Source organism: Limanda limanda, chromosome 15 (genome assembly GCF_963576545.1).
Source record: "Limanda limanda chromosome 15, fLimLim1.1, whole genome shotgun sequence".
NCBI classification, from domain to species: domain Eukaryota; kingdom Metazoa; phylum Chordata; class Actinopteri; order Pleuronectiformes; family Pleuronectidae; genus Limanda; species Limanda limanda.
Genome location: NC_083650.1, coordinates 1,416,197 through 1,436,835, shown reverse-complemented (window position 1 = coordinate 1,436,835; position 20,639 = coordinate 1,416,197). Strand labels below are relative to the sequence as shown.

The following is a 20,639-nucleotide window of genomic DNA, read 5'->3' as shown; positions in this document are numbered from 1 at the left end:
ATTGCAGAGACAGTTAACCTGCAGCACTTGAAGTCATTGTGTGTGTCAGTGGTGGTCCTGATGAGCTGGGACTAACCTGGCAGTTTGTTTGTCTGGATCACAGTGAGGTAAGTGTTTCCTTTAACACAGATCTGTGTCCAACATGAGAGGAGTATTGATTCAGGAGGTTATCATATTTTTTGCCCTGCAGTCACCGACCACACTGTAATGTATGGTTTCTGTGTTTTAATGGAGTCAAGTTAACATTAGTGTACATAAGTCAACTATAACTGAGCACATGATCAAATATTAGATTAAGTTTATAATTGTTTCATAATAATATGCAGCAGTCAGATAAGGCTCAATAGTAAAAGGTGATACCATGAGTGTAGTGGGTTAAAATTAGTGTGACAAAGTAGGCAAAATGGGTTAATGAACCCAAGTTTCATTGAGCTGTGCAGCAGAAATATTCATTCTGTGGAGAGGCTGCAGTGCAGGCAAAGGTCAGGCTCATGTTTTAAACCAGACCAGGATTTTCCACTAAACTTAACCGAGAGCTATGAGAGTCTGAACAGAATCATGAAGCACTTTGATAATGCTGGAGTCACAACAGGTGCAGACTGTACTGTGAGACCAGTTACTGGTGGAAAACAAACATGTTGTCTGATACATTTTGTATAATTTGATACTTGTTAAATACATTAACTAACAACACATCTTCATTATAAACCCCAACTGGTCCCATTTAATAACATTTCTATAAAGCTTGACTGCAACAGCAAATGTGTTTTTTAAGAAACATCCTTGGGAATCAAGGAATCAATAGCAGAGGGTCAAATTTAGTTGAAATGGTTACATTGGAGTGTCCTTACAGAAGCTGCCCCTTGCTGGAAAAGTGTGAGTTCTTTTTGTCCAGGCAAGCAGCAGGATGTGCTGTCAGTGTTTTTGTTTAGGCACACATTTTTAGACAAAACCCAGAGACAAAACAATGTGCACAACGTCATTAGAGTGGAACACGGGATGGTTCAGCCTCTCACACAACGACAATCCATGAACACACACACACACTCACTCCACCCTGCTAACTGAAGCAGCTACTTATACTAATACTAATACCGATACTAATACTAATACTAATAATAATACCAATACTAGTATGAATACAACAAAAATGAAGTCATGTAAACTCACCCCTTGAAAATTAACATTTAACCACATGTCATTGGACTCATTCATCATGACTGTTGCTGTTGCTGAGACAGGAAGACACACAGAAACAAACATGAATGTGCGCACACGCATATTGTGATACATTTCCTGCTCTGCTCTTTTCCACTTTACCTTGTGTGGTCCCTATATTTAGCTCAGTCCAGGGAAACCAACCAACACAGGCAGGAAAACTAAGTTTGGAAAGAATTGAAGGAAGTCTAGTGGCCGTTTAGACAAACAGCTCACACACTGGGATCAGTTCTGGCTGAACACGCAGCAGCAGTGCTGTATATGGCTGAGACAGACAAAGGGCTTCAGAGGGACACAGGAGCATTTGAAGAAAGCTTTGAGCGCTGACTGGATAGCTATGCTAGTCCTTGTGGATCCAGCTAGTCTTGCGTTTGGATGTGGGTTTAAACAGACAGCTTGGATCTAGACGTGAACATGTTTAGAAGGTGGATTTGTGTGGTCAACCGATAGATCTCATCAAATTGGAGGTCACAAATCAGGTAGGATGCACATGCAGTTGCCTCAATGAAAAAATTAAATTGGTTATAACTTTAAAAAATCCTCTGCTGTCGGCTACAATTACTACTTTGTAAAATTTGAACCTGAAACATATTTTCTAATTTGTGCTTAACTCTAATATGCAGCATATTAAGTCAGTATATTGCTGATTGGGATGGAGAGTGTTTCCTCTGGGTCAGAACTTTGGTGGGGCAGTAACAATCTATGTGTATCAGACACAAAGTGTAACTGCCCCACTAAATGTGATATGGTACTGTACATGTGTTCCACTACATGAAACAAATACTACTTCTACACACTCTTCTACATGATGATTTGTATATCGTGTGCTGCTCTCAATGGTGTGTCCTGCTGTCTTCATTATGAGTGTAAATAGTGTGTCCCAGAGGAGGAGACAAACGTGAACTCACTTAATTCCCCCGATTGTATTAACAGTATATTTATTCAGACATTGACAACACACTCCTTTTTCTTCTGTTAACTAATTACACAATTATCTTCTTTCACCTTTAATTGTGGTATTAGTTTGGACAGAGGGTTGCATTATGTTTGCTTTTGATTATTATCTACACTGATATTCTTATAGATGCAAACTTCATCCCAAGACTCAGTCTTTTGTCGGCTCTACATGCAAGTGGATTAGTAGATGGAAATCTTAGCTTTAATCTTTGAAATATTGCCGCTGTGAAGTCTTTCAGAATTCAGGAGCATAACTAAAAATCTGGTGTTAATTTGACTTCAGTAAGTACTGTAAGCATGACAGACTATGGGGACCAAATACAGTTAGGTTTCTGTATAGTTCAGTTGTGTTGTTTAGAGATTTGAAAGAATTGCATTTTGTAATTTGCCACAAATGTCTGTCTTTTACTACTTCTTACTGTGGCCTGAAGATGTCTTCTGAAACCATGTTTCTTAATAGGTGTTTGGCCTGAGGAGCTGTTGATTTGTTTTCTTGCTTTCAGAATTGTTTTCACATCAAATCAACAGATTGCTCATATTGAACTGTTTCCATCTGAGCCACATCATGACTTTCCACTAGACCCACCTTAATGACAAGATGTCACATTTGCAGACAAATTTTCCATGGTCTTATTAGCAGATTGCCATCTGCTGGGTACATTCATGACCCCTGGAGATTAACTTTACTGTTGGCATTCAGCTAAAACCACCAGCAGGACTTAACATTTGCAGCTAAGAATCTATTAGAGCAGGATGTGTACTCATCACTGTGGCTGCTACAAGCTGAGAGGAGGCTGTCAGGGACACATGGTGATCAGAGGTTTCAATACCTAGTTCATCCAGAATGTGTTGAAGTGTCTTTGAGCAAGACACTGGCCCCTATCTGCTCCTCATACTACATGCATGAGTGTGACTGAAAAAGACTTTGAGTGGTTGACAGACTAGATAACCACTTTATCAATGGACACTACTTAAAAGGTGACCATAAATAGGTAGCAAATAACTGAACTCTTCTGTTTGTTCTATTACAGCTGAGTCAAGCTCTGTCTTTGTGGTTTTAGCATTTACAGCACTCTCTTACACTTAAATATTTGCATTCAATTTCAATGTTCAACCAATGGGTTCTGTAATAAATTGCCAAACTAAAAAGAAAAAACTTCAGTATGCACTTTTACTCCAACCCTCTCTCACACCGACCCATTAACAGCAAAGCAGTAACTGGCTGTAGAGTAGGGTGATGGGCATGTGTGTGACACTGCAGTATTTTCTAATTTAACATGAACATGTGGACAGACATTTGTGCCAACAGGATCTCATTCAACACAATCCACAGAACTTGCATACATTCATAATGAGCAGCCGTACGCCTGACACATTCAAACTCTAGTTAGCATAATTATTTCATTGGTTGTTACCTGAGAAAATGGTAATTTGACTCTTACTCCTTTAAATTCATAGAACATTATCCATTTATTCAGAATCCTATTTACCATGCTGCAGTTTGACCACAGTGCAACTACAGGTTTAATGAATAACCCTCACTGCTGCAGGAACACTGGAGCTTAGCTGTCCATTCAAATAATAGGCACACTATTAATGAATTGTAAGAAAATACAGATTTATGGGTATATCCATACATTACCATCAATGGTATGTGCTTTCAGTTTGTGCCATTATGCCATAGTATGGCATAAAGAGTTCACATAATTGGGAGTGCCAGTCGGGCCTTGAAAGAAAAGAAAGAAAGAAAAAAGGGTTGAAAACATTAGCCCTATGTTTTGTGTTACATTGTAAAAGGGTTGTTGTACATTTTGGGCAAATGTATGCGAATGTATGAATCAAAGCATTTTTATTAAAAAGGATGCTGCCTTTTCAAAATGCTAAATGGGTGAAAGTATTAAAAGCATTTGATTGCATTTGACCTGCATGAGAGAGATACAGGCTGGGTAAAAAAGGTTGAAACTAATTAAGCCATCTTTTTCCTTTAAATGAAAGATTAACCAAACACAAAGTTTGTGGAAAATCTCTGAATAAGAGAAGAACCAGAACCGAGAATCATTAGACCAGAGCCAAAACAAATAAACCCTAAAACATAGAGCGAAGGCACCATGATCAATCATTCAATCAATCAATCAACTAGTGGCTCTAATAACAAAACACCATAATTATAATAATACTTACGTCATAAGAACATTTTCAAACATTTTACATGAAACACCAAACATGCTACAGACAGGAAGTTCATAAGGAGGGGCTAATCACGACAGTTCATAGATCGACCCAACTCCCAAGTTCCCCTCAGCTCTACACATATTATTCACCCCTTTTAGGTTGTTTTCACATTTTACTGTTGTGATTCGGTGAGCTGGTGGACCCAAGTAGAGGTGAGGTGGATTCATCCAAAAAACTGAATTTATTGAAAAATAAATAAAAATTTTCAATAAAAATAGACTAAGGGGCAAGCACAGAGGAAGATACTGTTCAAACTGTTCAGGGAGAACAAGCGGACAGGAACAAAGCAGACGATTGGACAAAGACAGAACTGAGGAGTGGACTTACATACAAACCAAACTCATGAAAAACAAACAGGTGGCACAGAGCGAGCAGGTTAAACAAACCAAGGAGGGACATACAACACTGGAGGGAAACACAAAGGCAGGAAGTAAAGTGAACTGAGACACATGAGGGAGATCAGAACTACAAAATAAACAGGAAAGACTGAACTAACAGATAACCATGACAACTACCATTCTATTGTGTGTGTGTGTGTGTGTGTGTGTGTGTGTGTGTGTGTGTGTGTGTGTGTGTGAGTGTGAGTGAGTGAGTGAGTGAGTGAGTGAGTGAGTGAGTGAGTGAGTGAGTGAGTGCGTGAGTGCGTGCATGTCACATTGCAGGACTGGCAGGACCACTACCGCTTCAGGCTGCCGTGTTTACCAACAAGAAGAGGAGGTCATAGTGTAGTATCCATCATGGGAGTTTCTCTGCTTCCCAGCCAATAGCAGCCTGCAGCCTGCAGCATGCGGCAGCAGTAACAGTTATCTCATTGAAAGGACTGATCTTTAACTTGGATGGTTGCTGACACGCTGCTTTATAGGCGGTAAGATCTGACTGTTTGTGTAGTTTGGGTTGACATTTATATTTGCTCATTTCTGTGACAGCATTTTAGATGTTATTTGCAAGAGAGAGAACCGATAATACAGATCACGCTTAGATTTTCAATGAATTCAACGAAATACATAATTTTGTGTAGTTAAGGCTAGTGTTCGGCAGAAGCAGAGTGTGTGTGTGAGCGTGCGTATGTACGTGTATGTGTGTGTGTGCGTGATAAGAAGCACAAGTAAACAACACTACATCACAGTTGTGTCTGAGGATTTTGTAATGGTTTTTTTGTGAAGAAAATTAAACAGACTTCAAAGTGAGCCCACACTTTTAATAACAATCTACTGAATCTGTGTTCTGGTCTATGTCTTTGTATCATTGTAATTATACTTTATGTTCGAATGTGTGTGTGCTTGTCTTTTAATAGTTATGAGGGATAATTTTGGTTGAATACCATCATGAGGATTTTTTGTCTCTTTGAGGACATTTAGGCATGTTTTCACGAATTGAAAAGTTGGTTTGAGGGTTGAGACTTGGTTTGAGGTGTGTGTGTGTGTGTGTGTGTGTGTGTGTGTGTGTGTGTGTGTGTGTGTGTGTGTGTGTGTGTGTGTGTGTGTGTGTGTGTGTGTGTGTGTGTGTGTGTGTGTGTGTGTGTGTGTGCGCGTGTGTGTGTGTACACCTCCAAGCAGTGTATGTCACTGGACTATGCATAAGAACGCAATGACGCATCCACAAACCAGAGGTAGAGACAAAGTGACCCATTGTGAAGGCAGAAAAGCACAAGTCATGCTAAAGGGCACAGCTGACTGTAACATGCACAGCTGAGCTGTGAAATCAAAGGGAAGAAAAACATTGCAATGTGTTAGTATGTGTATCCTTGTGCCACTGACATATAATGTATTCATGTTTGACACACGGAGCAGCATGACGTCCACACACAAAATGAAAGAGAACACACACCAGTTTCATAATTGTCCATTGGATGCTTGTGATGCATGTCGGCACCAGACTGTGAGTAGCATTTAATGCCATTGCTTGACTTGATTTCTCCGAGTGCATTTGGTAAACACTTGATTTGTACAGTGACCTACATTGAAATCAAATTCACTCCAGAAGCCTTTTATGTCATAGCCAGGACTAGTCTGACACTAGGCACTGTTCAGTCTCCGATATTAGCACTGTTGTGAAGTACTGTGACTAGGGGGTGGGGGGGCTTTCTGTGACGAGTTTGAATTTATGTGTGGGTTTTCACTTGGGGCTCCAGTTTCCTCCTACACACAAAATACATCCCTGGTTGGGAGACTGTAAACAAACCTAAGGTGTGAATCTGAGAGTGAATACTGTGTGTTAAGTTTGTCTTGTGATCGACTGGCGACCTGGTTAGGATCTGTCTAACAGAGAGAAGAGGCTGGCTGAAATTTGGTTAAGTAATGTCAAACTCTCTATGAACAAACGTTGAGAGCAGGCAGCACATGGCTACTTGCATCACAGCCACTTACAAAGAGAACATGTCTCCTCAGAAGAGCAGCTCAACTTTCCTTCTTTAGAATGGACAAGGTTATTTAATTCTCTCCACATCTTTCTGATGCTCAAAGGTTTGCTCATTATATATATTGTGGCATTATCTTAAATGTGACATTAAGTGCAGATGTTATCTTTTGATGATACAGAAATGTTTTTTTATAATTTGTGTGAGGAACATACTAAATGGCATAAGTACAAGGCAGATGCAGTGAGCAACATCTTTTGTGCCATCAGCTTAAAATACTCTGTTTCCAAATTATCAAAGCATAGTCATGGCTTAAAAGAAATGAACCAGAGGGGTTTACTCAATTGGGATCCACTTTGAAAGTGTTTCTACGATTATACAATTCCCTTTCACTCTGTGAAACTCACAGAACAAATCAATTATTTATGAAGATTTAATGATGAATCAATTAGCAAATATCTTTAGGATATGTTCCCTTAGCGCCATAAGGGTCCACAAACGTAAACCAGTTATTAGGGTTGTTTGCATTGGTTGAGACAGTGTTGGGTAGAGAGACTTACTGGAAAATAAAAAGGCTGAAATGATGTGTATTGTCACTTGTTTAAAGCATATAGGTGACTGACCCTGCTTGTTACAAATCCCAATTTCTGTTGTTATTGAAAAGTATAATTTAGTTATGTGGGTTTTAAGTCACGTCGAACATTGACTTGAGGAGGATGTTTCACCTTGTCTGTTGGTTGCTAGGGTGGATCTGCGAATAGTCCTGTGAATGCTTTGGCACGGATGGGTTTGACAAGTTCTACAATTTTTCAGCAACCTTTCCTACTGTTCCACGTGTAAGGCACAGACAACTTCTAGCCCTCTGGGACCCTAAAATAAGCAGGAGTAACAAATGGCTGGAAGGACAATCAATCCTTCAGCATGTGCTTTGAGACATGATCCAAACGTATGCAATCACATGACAAATGAGGCAAAGCCTGCAGGGTAATTCAGGCAGCCCAACTTGAATCCACTGTTCCACTATTTTGACATACTCCTCTGTCTGCAACACACCTCTTAGTTCATGGTGGTGGACTTAAACCATCAGCGCTCTGCTCATTATTTTTCCGCATGGTTGTTCAAACCAATGTCTGTTTGCTGCATCTGCTGCTGCCAATCAATCAATGACATTTTATTTGTATAGCCCATATTTACAAATCACAGTTTTTCTCTTAGGGCCTAACAAGGTGTGACGTCCTCTGCCCTTAACCCTCACAAAGAGTGAGTATTAACAGGGGAAAGAACCCACTGATTCCAAAATCCCACCTATACCTCATTGTTCACCTGCACCCTGAGTTAGCATCATCGCTCCACACGCATAATTTAACTCCATGTTTCCTTGTGGGGAACAATGAGATCAGAAACTGGATGCCAAACTTTACTGCTGTGCAGATTCTACGTTTACATAAGCTTGTAGGCCATGTGTGCTGGCTGCATGAACTATTCTGAGTTCAAGTAAATTACAGTACATTGAAACAAGGACACATGTAAGAAAAGGCTGCAAATCCCTGAAAAGCATCCAGCAAGGCCAGTCCTAAGAGGACTTTTATTATTTTGTGATTTTTATTTAAGTCTCTTTTGAGTGTCTTAAACTGTTTATAAATGAACAGTACATACAATTTATTTTAACAGGAAGGACATAAAAGCAGTCACTTATATTAAATAAAATGAGTGAGCCAGACTGTGGGGAATGTGAGTAATTCCCTGCAGGGATTGTACGACTGCAATGATTTGATATCTATCTGGATGTCAGCTGGGATGTCCTCAGCTGATCTGCCTGAATGTTCTCAGAGCTGGTCAAGGCTTTATTTAATCAGTAATATATGTTTCCAAGAATTTTTAAGCTCTGTCTTAGTTCCCATATGAACACTACAGCAGGTTTTTCTTCAGCCTTTGTCATACAAAAATATCTTTGTGTTTTTGAACCTTCACTTCAGACCAGTAACAACATTTGTATTAAAACACAACTACTACTACTACAGCACTACTGTTTGAGTAGCTGATGTTAGGCTCCTGAATACGAACTTTAAATAAGTTACATATTTTAACTCATACAACACATGGGGGGGGACTAACTGATTTAAGACCGTCATCAAAAATTGTGAATCCTTCAATACATTCCCATTTAGTTGTTGAGCATCTATCTATCTTTTATCTAAACTGTTTTACTACTGTGGTGGTCTTAAAGCATGTGTAGCTTCTGCTGTCGCTGCGATTGTGGCTGTAGACATGGTTTTGTTTTGGTTGTTTTGACTGTAAGACATTAGTTTTGATGAGTGTAACAGTAACTTGGTCTTGTGTGTGTGCAGTGAATTAACACACACTCATGCTGGCTGCATGTTGTATTAAAGCTCTTGTATTTATAAACCTCTGTGTATTGGTGATAAATGTGTCATACCTGACAGATGCTGCAGCAAGGGTTTAAATGTATTCAAACACAGCTGCAGTTGTGGTTCAGGCAGTAACCATGTCCACAGCTTCCCCCAGTGAGAGCAGGCACAGCAGCTGCAGCTGGACTCACAGCCAGTGGCTTTTTCTCAGAGCTCTGTAGGAAGAATGAGCACTAAATGCATTATGTGAGATGTCTCATCATCACTCCTTACAGCTTTGTCTGCCAAAATATACATTTACCAAAAACCAAGCAAACATGGAGCAACGCTTGCGAGCTAGTTCAGGCATACATGTGACATATATTTTGTGATATACCTCACTCTCCAAAACCATCTATAAAACACAACCACCTTATCAGGTGGTCTATTTGGGTAGAGAGAAATGTCCCATCATCCCCTTTGCTTGCACTGCTGCTGCAGTAATGCTTCCAGTTCCAGGGGGGGGGGGGGTAATTAAGTTGGATCCTAGACGCCAGACACTACTCCTGTTCTACTTCTGCAATAAACTGTTAACGTGAGTTGTCTGACTGAAATATATGAAAGTATTACAACAGAGTCTTTAAATAAATAAGAAGTCTTTTATTTGTATTTCTGAGCTAAATAAACATTTATTTTTGTCTTTATGGTGTATGTGAAAAGTACTAGGAGCGATAGCCATAATGTCTAGCTGATCAGGTCCAAACTCTTTGACTCTGAGCTTCTCGCAAATTCTTTAAGGGCATTAATACATTTTCTTCTTCTTCATTTTGTAAACGACACTCCAGTCTCTTGGGTTAGACCATCCTAAATGTCATAGAATATCCTGTTCTATGAATAAACTGTTCGAGGGCTGGATGGTTTTGATTTTACTGAACATCTGAAAATAGTGAAAATATCAATTACAGAAGACAGCTGTGTCTGAGGGGGTAGAGCAGGTCATCCTCTAACCAGAGGGTGAGCTGTGTGATCCCAGTCTTCCACATTCCACAAACGTCCTTGGGCAAGAAGCTGAACTGCAAATTGCCCTTGAAGGCATCGCCTTTTCATAGAAAAAACTCTCCCCATAGATGCACTGTACTAATGTATGTGTGTAAAACTCTACGGTCACAATGTCAAAATATTTAGGGGTATTACAGCTACTGTGATCCATCGCAGGTACCCATTGTGTGTGCTTGATTATCAAATTGATGAATTGCCTTTCATTAAAATATCTCCACGTGGTCTAACATTAAACTACTGGTAAATGCATTGGATATAAAAAAAAGGATTGGTAGAGGCCTTTTAAAAACATTGAGCCCATAATATTTGGATCATTGTAGGCCTACATGAGTAGGAGCCGATTATACCTTGACTAAAAGTTTTAACTTACAATTTTGTAGCACACATGGTACTTACTTATAGCACTTTGTAGAAATTGTACTTTCTTGATTCTTGTTGTTCTGGGTTTGTACCCTCATGGTTGAATGCACTCATACTAAGTCGCTTTGGATAAAAGCGTCAGCTAAATGAAAAATGCAAATGTACATGTAGGAGCCTTTTGAGGTTGTTGAATTGCTCTAAGAATTGTCTAATTATCTGCAACAGTTTTGAGCTAAGCTCTCTCTGAGAGCACAAATGCCAGTAACCCAATTATAGTCAGTAATCATAGTATCCTTTATCCAACAATATAGCTTTGATGCTTATGGTGCATATAGTAATTTTCCATCAGCAGCATAATCTACAAACTCTCATATTTGTTTTCTGATGCAGTGTCTCTGCGGTTCATGTATCATCATAACTGCTAGGCATTCTATTTGCATTCACATAAATAAAGAATTTGGAGGATTCAAAAGTTATGTCACTGTGCTCCAATTACTTATCAATAAGAACTTTGTGGTGATGTTAGTGTTGAAATCACCAGACACACTAAGAATTACCACATCTAAGATTACTCCTCTTCAAGATCTTATCCATTTACACATTTATTTTATACACTGCCCTCATTCTTCTCAGCGTGTACACACAGACACAATGATTGCTAATGTTGTTTCAAGTATTAAAGAATGAACTAGATACTGGCCTGTGACGTCTTTTTAGCCTCTGATGGCAGCTGATTAGGAACTGAGCCCTTATAAGGTCCAAGGTCCCAGCTCCCACAATGCACTGCTAGTCTTCACCCAGCTGCCTGGATGATGTGGTTGGCTGCTACAATACAGATATTCCAAACCCAGCATGTCAACAAACCACAATACGTGTGGGATCGATTTGACTTTTATTGACACTGGCCAAGATTAAATCTTGTTCTGGTGAAGATTCATTGTTAGCTAAAGTTGAATTTTCAACTGGTTATGTAAGACATTGTGTTTGGGAAGAGAGACACAATCCACAGAGCTGCCGTAACATGTCTGGCCACAAGTGTAGATTGACGAAGTGCCGGAGTCTTGCTTGAGCTGCTGGTTAAAGGTTGTCAGGGGGTGAGTTGTTGACTACTGAATGCAGATCATATGTGCAGGTGGAATTGGAGAGCGGCTGAGTGGTATATATCTCATATATAAACATTTAACATATGCATACACAAACAACAGCAGAACAGGGACAACGGGGCAGCAAAATGGACAGTGAAAATGATCTTTCACCACAGTTTGTGTCGAATATTACATTATCTATTTTTCTTTAAACTAAAATGCATCCCAAGAGTTTTTAGACTTGAACATGATCAATGGCTTATCTAAAAGTCTCTCTTTTAGGGGTTTGGAAACACTTGATTAATATAGAAGCCAGGTGTAAACATAGCAACAAAACCAATCTCTCAACAAGATGTCTAAAATACCACTTACCCACCACCCACAAGACAGTCCTTTCATCCCTTCATCCCCTTTGTCTCACATGATTCAAAAACATTCAAATGAAGAGCTAACATTCAAATGAATGGCCCTGATAAGAGGTTAAATACCAATGGCTAAACTATTCCTGGCTTAAGTAGAAAGGTCCAGCTTGAATGAGCTTCAACTTCAACTTGAGGCTTAAGCCTTTCCACTACCACAATTCAGCTGGGTCTAATCAAGGCCATTCTAGCCAGGCTTTAATTAAACTTGTGTCGGGCATGTGCATGCAGTCTTGTATAATCAATTGTAGAAAAGAGCATACAATATCCCCTAAAGACACAAAAACATGAGCGAAACATCCGTTTGCTGCACGGTACGCAATAACTAATGTTTTGAAACAGACGCGGGCAGCCACTGGGAACCAGTGAAGGGAGCGGAGGAGCGGAGTAGTGTGAGTGAATTTAGGTTAAAGACCAGTTGCTGCTGCATTCTGGACGAACTGCAGAGGTTGGATGGCACTAGCAGGTAGACCTGCCAGGAGGGAGTTACAATAGTCTACGCGTGAGATGACCAGGGCCTGGACCAGAACCTGCACCACCTCCTGAGTGTGAAGGGGACGTATTTTCCTGATGTTATGCAGGGAGAGTTGACTGTCGAGTGTCACACCCAAGTCAGTCAACTCGGGAGCCCGGTCATCCACTGAGAGATGTCAGTCAGGCAGGCAGAGATTCGTGCTGCTACCTGTGTTTCAGATCGGGGAAAAGACAGGATTAATTGGGTGTCATCAGAATAGCTGTGGTAGGAAAAGCCATGTGAGTGAATGACAGAGCTGAGAGAGTTGTTGTACAGAAAGAAGAGTAGGGGACCCAGGACGGAACCTTGAGGGACCCTAGTAGTGAGAGGACAAAGTTCAGACACAGATCCTTTCCAAATTACCCGGTAAATGCGTTCATTGAGGTAGGATGAGAGCAGAGAGAGAGCAGAGCCGGAGACACCCAGGTCCTGGGTGTCTGTCCTGGGAGAGAATTTTATTACAAACTAAACTGTTTCAAATGTGATCGTAATATCTCTCCACATTCTACATTGTTTAAATATGTATGTTTTAATAAATCATTTGTCAAATCACGAGATACAGTTAGACTCTGGATATTAAACTAGATAATGTCAGATATGTTTGAAATGATGGTGAAGGGAACTGACATCACTACAACACATGTACTGTTACTTAGTAAGATGATGAGGTATTTTTTAAACCTCTCTGACCCGCTGACCTAATAAACCTAAATGTAATTTTTTTTTTTTTGTCCAAATACACTGTTCTTTTTGTAGGAAGACAGACAATGACTTTATCTGCAGCTACAGTGGGAACTGTTGGGTTTTCTCTACAAACTTAAGGTTTTGACCTTATTATGTTGTGATATGGCTATTGAATAGCTCTTATTACAACATATTTTTCATTTTGCCATGGAATTTTGTGTGAAGCACTTTGTCATCTCGTTTAGCTGGGTGCTATACAAATAAAGTTATAATTATTATTAGTAGTATTACAGAAATACATGTAGAAAGTTAAGACCAAGTGACACATATTTTGTGTCGCATTTTTTCATCGGGTTTAACTTTACATTTTACTGCAGGATTGAAGAAGGTAGTCATATTTTTTACCAACAACTTAATCAGCTTCTTTTTTAACATGTTTGTCCGTTAAATATATAAAAGGCATCCTCTCCTCCATATCAAAGACCAAAAAGGCCACTTTGATGCAATTCCCCCTTGGTCATCAACCAAGGGGGTATCGCCCCCCCATATAGCTTTGGTTGATATTTATAATGTTGAATGTTGAAAATGTCAAGTCACACTCAGACGTTTCTTTGTTGTTACTGTAACTTGAATTGTTGTAGTTATATATACCCCTGCTGTATATGAGCAAATACCATTGTTGATCATTGAAACACAACTCTAAATATCATCATTACCAAGCAACAGCCAACCTGCAGATATAAAAACAGTGACATCCTGGATTAAAATGGCAGGTGATGAATAGAAATACAGGGATATTGTTGTGGATAGAAATGTCACTGACATGAAGCTGTTTCAGCTAAAAACATGTTGAGTTTCATAAATGAAACATATTGGGTTAAATGTGATCAGATGAAGAGTACATTTTGGTTTTAAGACTTTAAAAACTCGCTTTGAAAGTGCCTCATAACAGATTCACATTTTTACACACATAACCCAAATTTTCCCATTATTATAGTCACTTTTCATAGCAAATCTCTGAGCAGGGAAACTCATTTGTCATGAGAGAAACGCAGTTCGTTTTAAAAGCCTCTCCACAGCTTTCAAAATGTGTGCCTGAAGACACACTATATCATGGAGGAAGATATGATTTTCTTCGTAAAAAATAATCAGCCATAATGTTTCATCAATATATTGATGATTTTGCAGTAACTTAATTACTGTAATTAATCCATGTAAATTTACCATTACACTCTTTGATATTACTCCTCTAATATAATGTGGCCATGATAGTACATGTGACTTGCATCATCATGGGCCGTCTTTGTGGAGCTTAACATGAATGGCCTTTTGGATTAATATGTAGTGACAGACTTGTAAAAAATGTCCACGCAAACAACCAGTGTAGTGCAGAAACATGAGTGTGTCTACTGTTCATGTTTGTTTTGGACTGCATCTACTCTTTACTCATAAAAAAATGATTGTCCTAAAAATTCAAAAGAAGTTTTAGTTAGATCATAATTTTCAAAAACACTTCCTTGTTCTCCCATTCACTTTTGTCTATGATGAACACTGTGTAGTTTACTGTGTAGTGAGGGGTCATGAAGCAAGCACTGCATTGGCAAAACTCAAAGTACAATTTTGGCCAAGTCTTTGATTGCTGTGAGTCACGAGAGACTTTTAAGCGTTTTTTGAGTTAATATGGTGTAATTATACATGTAGGAAATAGTGAATGACTTTAGGGATTATTTGTTGCTTGTGTTGCAAGAGGGTTTTTACTGTTGTGACATTTCTCATAACACCACTATTTGTCGCAACAGTACAACAAATACTAATCCTGCCAGGAAGCTTTAATAAGTTCTAATGTCTGCCCATAAAATGTACAGAGTGTCAGTGAGTTATGTATGCAGTGCAATTTCTGCTCCCACTAAGATTGAAATACTGGTAATCTATAACAGGGGTTCCCAAAGTGGGGGTCTCGAGACACAGAGGGGGGGTCGCGAGATGCCGTTCAAAAAACAAATACAATTTTAAAATAATTTAATAAATAAAAGGTATATATTTGCATAAATATGAGTTGTGTAGCCAAGCGTTTGGTTGTCATATTATATCAGGCCTCAGCCGAAAGAGGACACAAGAGAGGGTCATTAACCCGGGACATCACACCTGTTTATTATCCGTTTCATACCACAACAACTCTTCTCACAGAACCCCTTTCCGTTCAAAATCCCCTTACAAAATAAGAGTCCCCACAAACAACCCGCTTACCACAGGAACTACACATTAACCTTCACGATTAGGTCACTAAATAAAATAGTTTACAGTTGAAATTAGAATAAAACCATGCAATAAAAACATTTCCATCAGTTTTTTCCTTTTTCTTTGTTGACCCATGAGGTTATTATGACACGGATTAGCGGAACAAGCGAGAGTTGCAAGGCCAAAAGAAAGTCCTTACTAAACAGACAATCCCAGCCGCAGCTCAAAGGGCATCATATGAGGTGGCATATTTAATTGCACAGGCAAAAAAGCCAGACACAATCGGCGTAACGTTAATTAAACCCACTGCTTTAGCTATAAATCTTGCCATGCATAGGGATAAATTATAAACCCGTGATCTGGCATCAGTGCCGCTGTCTAGCACAGTAATACAAAGTGTATTATTCAAAGAGAATCTCTTGCAAGCAAAACACTTGAACCTTGAACCACTTGAAAAATGGTCAACTACATAAAAACACGTCCACTCAATATCAGACTTGCTCTTGCTGGGAAATGTGCTGAGCCGCCTGTATGAGCTGCGGGACGAGGTGCACATGTGATGGAGCATGGATCCCAGCTCGCTGACCACCTCACCGACCCTGACTGGTTAACAAGGCTGGCAGACTTGTGCGAAAAGACTTTCCCAGCCCTGACATACTTAAAGAATAAATACAGAGCGCAGCTAAACGTGGAGAATGATCTCCGAGTCGCCGTCTCCAAAATAAAGCTGAGAATGGACTTGCTCTGCTCCATGCATATTGCCCACCTATCTCATTAGTGACTTTAAGAAATGAAAGTAATGTTTAGGCTAAAATAAATAACCCTAATGTTTTAGCACATGGCAGCAATAAAGTGTCTGCTCCCCGTATGCACACAGACGCGCACAGACATAACCTGCACACTTTTTTATACTTACAACATATGCTCACTCAGCCCTGCTGTTTATACAAGGAGTTTCCCTGTATTCTGGTTTTATTCTATTTCTTAAAATGCTTTAAAATAATATCATGGCTGTAAGGCTGTTGTGTTGTATTAATGCCCGTGTTTGCATAGGCCTAATTGTGCGTGGCTGTGCGCAACATTATATAACACATCCAGGGTCGTGGGGGTCGCCAGTCTCTGGAACCGTTATTTTGGGGGTCACGGGGTGAAAAGTTTGGGAACCCCTGCTCTATAGATGTTTCAGTGTTTCCTATTAATTACCTATGTTGCAATCTGCCACAATGTAGGTATGTCTCATTTGTCCTGACACACTTTTATATTGTTTATATTTTTTTTATAGTAACTTATAAGATCTCTAACTTAAAGAGTATAGTATATCCCATTTAAAGGGTATTTGGCGAGTGTACGCAATTTTTTAGTGCCTCCATTGTTTCTATTTAAACTGGACATATAAAGATTCCAAACTGCTATTCATTTGCTAAAATCAGCTACATAATAAGAAGAAATGCTTCATCGCTTCTTCAGATAACTTGTTTCACTCCTGTCTCATAAAATGTTCTCTTACTCTGACTGATGATTGTCTCTTGTCTCCTGCTCCAAAGACAATCCTGACTATTACAGAACCGTGGCGAAGAAGTGCTGACCTTTGTCCTACTTTCAGTTTGGTACTATGGGATCATCCACATTGGGAAAGGCAGCATCTCTTAATGCTCTTTTAAATGAATGCATTCAAACATTTGGTGAGTACCACATCAATCAATCAATCAATAACATGTATTGATGACAAATTAATGTGATGAGGAGGTAAGGGAGGAAAGAGAAGATCAATGTTTCATCTTTTATCCCCCATCAAGGCCTAAAGCAGCATTACTAACAGCTGGTCCAAGACAGATCTGAGCAAGCCTGAACTATAAGCTTTATCAACAAGAAAAGTTTCAAGTCTACTCTTAAACATACAGAGGGTGTCTGCCACCTAAACTGAAACTGGGAGGTGACTCCGCAGGAGAGAAGCTTGATAGCTGAAAGCTCTGGCTCTTACTCTACTTTTATAATTTAGGGACGACGAGTAATCCTGAATTCCGGGAACGCAGTGCTCTAGTGGGGTGAAATGGTACTATGAGCTCTTTAAGTTATGATAGTGTCATATCATTGAGTAGTTTGTTGGAGAAGAGGAGAATTATTGCATTTTACAGGGGATTTTTATGGCACAAAACAAAAAGATTAAACACACAAGGGAGGGAGATCGTATCCTCTAAGATTAAGCCGGAAAATAATATAATAACTTCCCTCATGGTCGTTAACATAGTGACTGTCACAGTTAAAATCCGGTGACATTTTGTGCTCTTCACAGATGACAAAGGGGAGCTGCAGGGCAACCTGCTTCCTCGAACCCTACTGCTGATGCATCGTTGGTATGTGACATCCTCAGAGCTGGCAGGAAAACTACTGATGATATATCCCATCTGGCAAAATACTGCACTTATTTATGCAACCCCATTCCTTTAACAATATGTTATAATATTGCAAGCTAATTTACCCAGTGCCCAGGGAAATCCAATCTAAATATATTATTTTGTTAGTGGGATTATTAGTAAAGCTCTTCATGTTTTACTTCACCTCAGTCCCTCAGCTATCTTCTTGTTGCTTGTGTTACTACTATTGTTAACGTAAAATTAGCAATATTGATCCTGTCCAGGGCGGATGTCCTTGGATCGGCTCACTAAGTGGTCTATTGTGCTATCAGATGTCAGGGTAGCTTCCTTTGCCTCTACCTTCCTGAAGTGTCCAATTTAGAACTGTATTTCACAGCAGGACATAACAGAATCATTGGTGAATCATTAAATGAAGCCTTCAAAAGTTTACTAAAATAGATAGAAAGAGAGAATCTTGAATCCACACGTAGTTCTTCTTGTGTAAATGGGAAGCCAGAGTGACCATCGGAGTGATCTGCTATGCAATACAGTTCAAAGGACAGGTAATGGGTATTTATTTGCAGGAATAAAAGCTAAACTTATGACTATTGTTTGTGAAAACTGAGGTCAGGATAAAAAATTACAGATTCTTCATTTCTAATGTAGTTTGAGAAAATAATAACAGTTTTGTAATTTTGGCTTTTTACTGCAGCATATCGCATTTATTTTGTATGAATTCGAAGATAAGAGCTAAGGCTCAATGTTTTCAATGTAAGACGCAGTGAAATGAACAGTTTGCAGCAGTGACAGTTGTCTGATTTGACCCATTTCCTTAAAACATAAACCCTGGACGACAGGAGACTGTTCAGGATTCCTTGGAGTCTGGTGGTGTTGGAGTACATGAAGAACTGAAGGTGTAAGACAATCAGCACACTTCCAGGAGAGAATACAAAACATTTTTTAGTGATGTGAGGATCCTGAAATGGTTTGGACAGATATAATCAAGTGTGGCTCTATCTCATAACCAAAGCAGCTCTTGTCATTTTATGTTGATTACATATATATTACACTAAAAATACACCCAATGACAGACTAAATACTTGCCTTTCCAACAATGCACTTCGAAAAAAGTGTGTGCCATTACACTAGTGGATTTAGACACATACAATTTAACAAGTTGTATTCAATATTAATAGATATTCATATATTATTACTGTATTCATTGCTATTCATCTGTCAATGTTGATACTTTTCTGTACTGTTCTAGTAAAATAGTTTTTGATATGTCATGCAAATAAATCACATTTTAATTTGACAAATGTAGTTGTGTGAAAAGAAAAATGTTGTGACATGTGAGAGATGTAGATAATCTGTTTACTCTCACTTACAAACCCCATTCCATCCGATGTGTGAGGACGGTGTGAGGGATTGATTGTGTGGTTGGAAATAGTATGATCAGATATGGTTTTGGTCAAGATAACTGTCTCTCTGCTTGAGGACATTGCTACACATCAGTTTGCCATCTGAGCAGAGAAGTGATGTCAGGACCATATCAAATTAGCAGTAAAACAGGCTGCATAGATGCTTGTAGACGATGCAGTAGTGGCTGAGATGCACTTGAATGGTTTGTAGAGGATAGCCTCCCGTTTGTTATATACAGACAATAACAAATATAAGTGTCAGTTATCAATTGTCAAATCTTGTGAATAAAAACCTTAACTTAAGCCCACGTACCAGGACTGCAGCGACGACAGCTGCCAGGACACTAGACTGAAGATTTGTTATTTAATGAGGTAAGCTGCTTCATACATATTCATTCATTCCAACCACATTAAGACTTTTCTCACTAGACCTCTCAGACCCAGAGAAATTTAAATCCTTGTCTAAAGTTTGCAACGTTCCCTTTTTACAGCTTTAAGCTTTCACACTTGGGAATCCGAGGTCACAGTTATTTTCCATCATCACAGAGCTCATTATCTGTGTGAAGGTTACTAAACCTGAGATTTAAGGAAAACACTGTTATAGAAGGAGGGCAAAAAGGCCGACAAAACAAGCAGTACTGAACTACATGAGTTGCATGTCACAAGGTCACTATCTAGTTCAGTGGAAATTTCATTGTAATACATTTTCCACTCTTCCTCATGTCCTATCAGAGTCCAAATGTTTGCTGAACATTTATAAATGTGAGTGTGTGTATTCAGGTACTGGATCGTCACATTCCCTGCAGAGTTCAACCTGGACTTGGGTCTGATCAGGATAACAGAGGAGTTTAGGGACGTGGCTGCTCAGCTCGGCTGTGAGGATCATTTCAAACTCATTGACATCTCCACCATGTAAGATTTCAAATGCATGCAGACTCACTTTTAATAACTATTGACATTATCAGTGTTAGCAAGATGCATGTTAATTGTGGCTGGAACCTAGGCCCTATCCCAATTCCTCCCCCTCTTGTCCCTACTCCTAGATATGATTTGCCCTTTGCTGGTAGTGTCCTCCTCCAAAGAGAGCTGGGGGGGGGCACTCGCTAGCTCATCAGCAGCAGATTAACGATATTACAGTGACAAACAATATCAACTAACTACAAGCGACATTATAAAAGTGACACATCTGATAACTGCTGGACATACGGGACTGATTGATCTATTGATCAGAACAGTCAGTCAGTGTGTTTACATTATTTCAATGTAACATAAGTTCTGTCCATAGAAACTTCTGCCCCGCACTGAAAACACTCGTCACAGTAATTCCATTTCATTTTCATTTGCCTCTGGACACTCTGCTTGATTAAAATATTTTTTTCCTGTTTATTTTGTAA

The 20,639-nt window shown here is 39.3% G+C and overlaps 1 protein-coding gene across 4 annotated transcripts in view; it reads left to right on the top strand.

Moving 5' to 3' along the window:
- Window positions 1-20,639, top strand: part of rasgrp3 (RAS guanyl releasing protein 3 (calcium and DAG-regulated)) — a 42,507-nt gene continuing 21,868 nt past the window's right edge. The window contains exons 1-5 of one of the 4 annotated variants that reach the window (XM_061087262.1): window positions 1-107; window positions 17,015-17,152; window positions 17,764-17,866; window positions 19,555-19,617; window positions 20,026-20,157. In XM_061087262.1, coding sequence (XP_060943245.1) covers window positions 17,083-17,152; window positions 17,764-17,866; window positions 19,555-19,617; window positions 20,026-20,157 — 368 coding nt within the window. In that variant the 5' untranslated portion in view covers window positions 1-107; window positions 17,015-17,082. Of the gene's footprint in view, window positions 108-1,509; window positions 1,698-5,218; window positions 5,273-17,014; window positions 17,153-17,763; window positions 17,867-19,554; window positions 19,618-20,025; window positions 20,158-20,639 lie in introns of those variants that run through there. The other 3 variants (XM_061087263.1, XM_061087264.1, XM_061087265.1) reach the window with 3 other exon arrangements.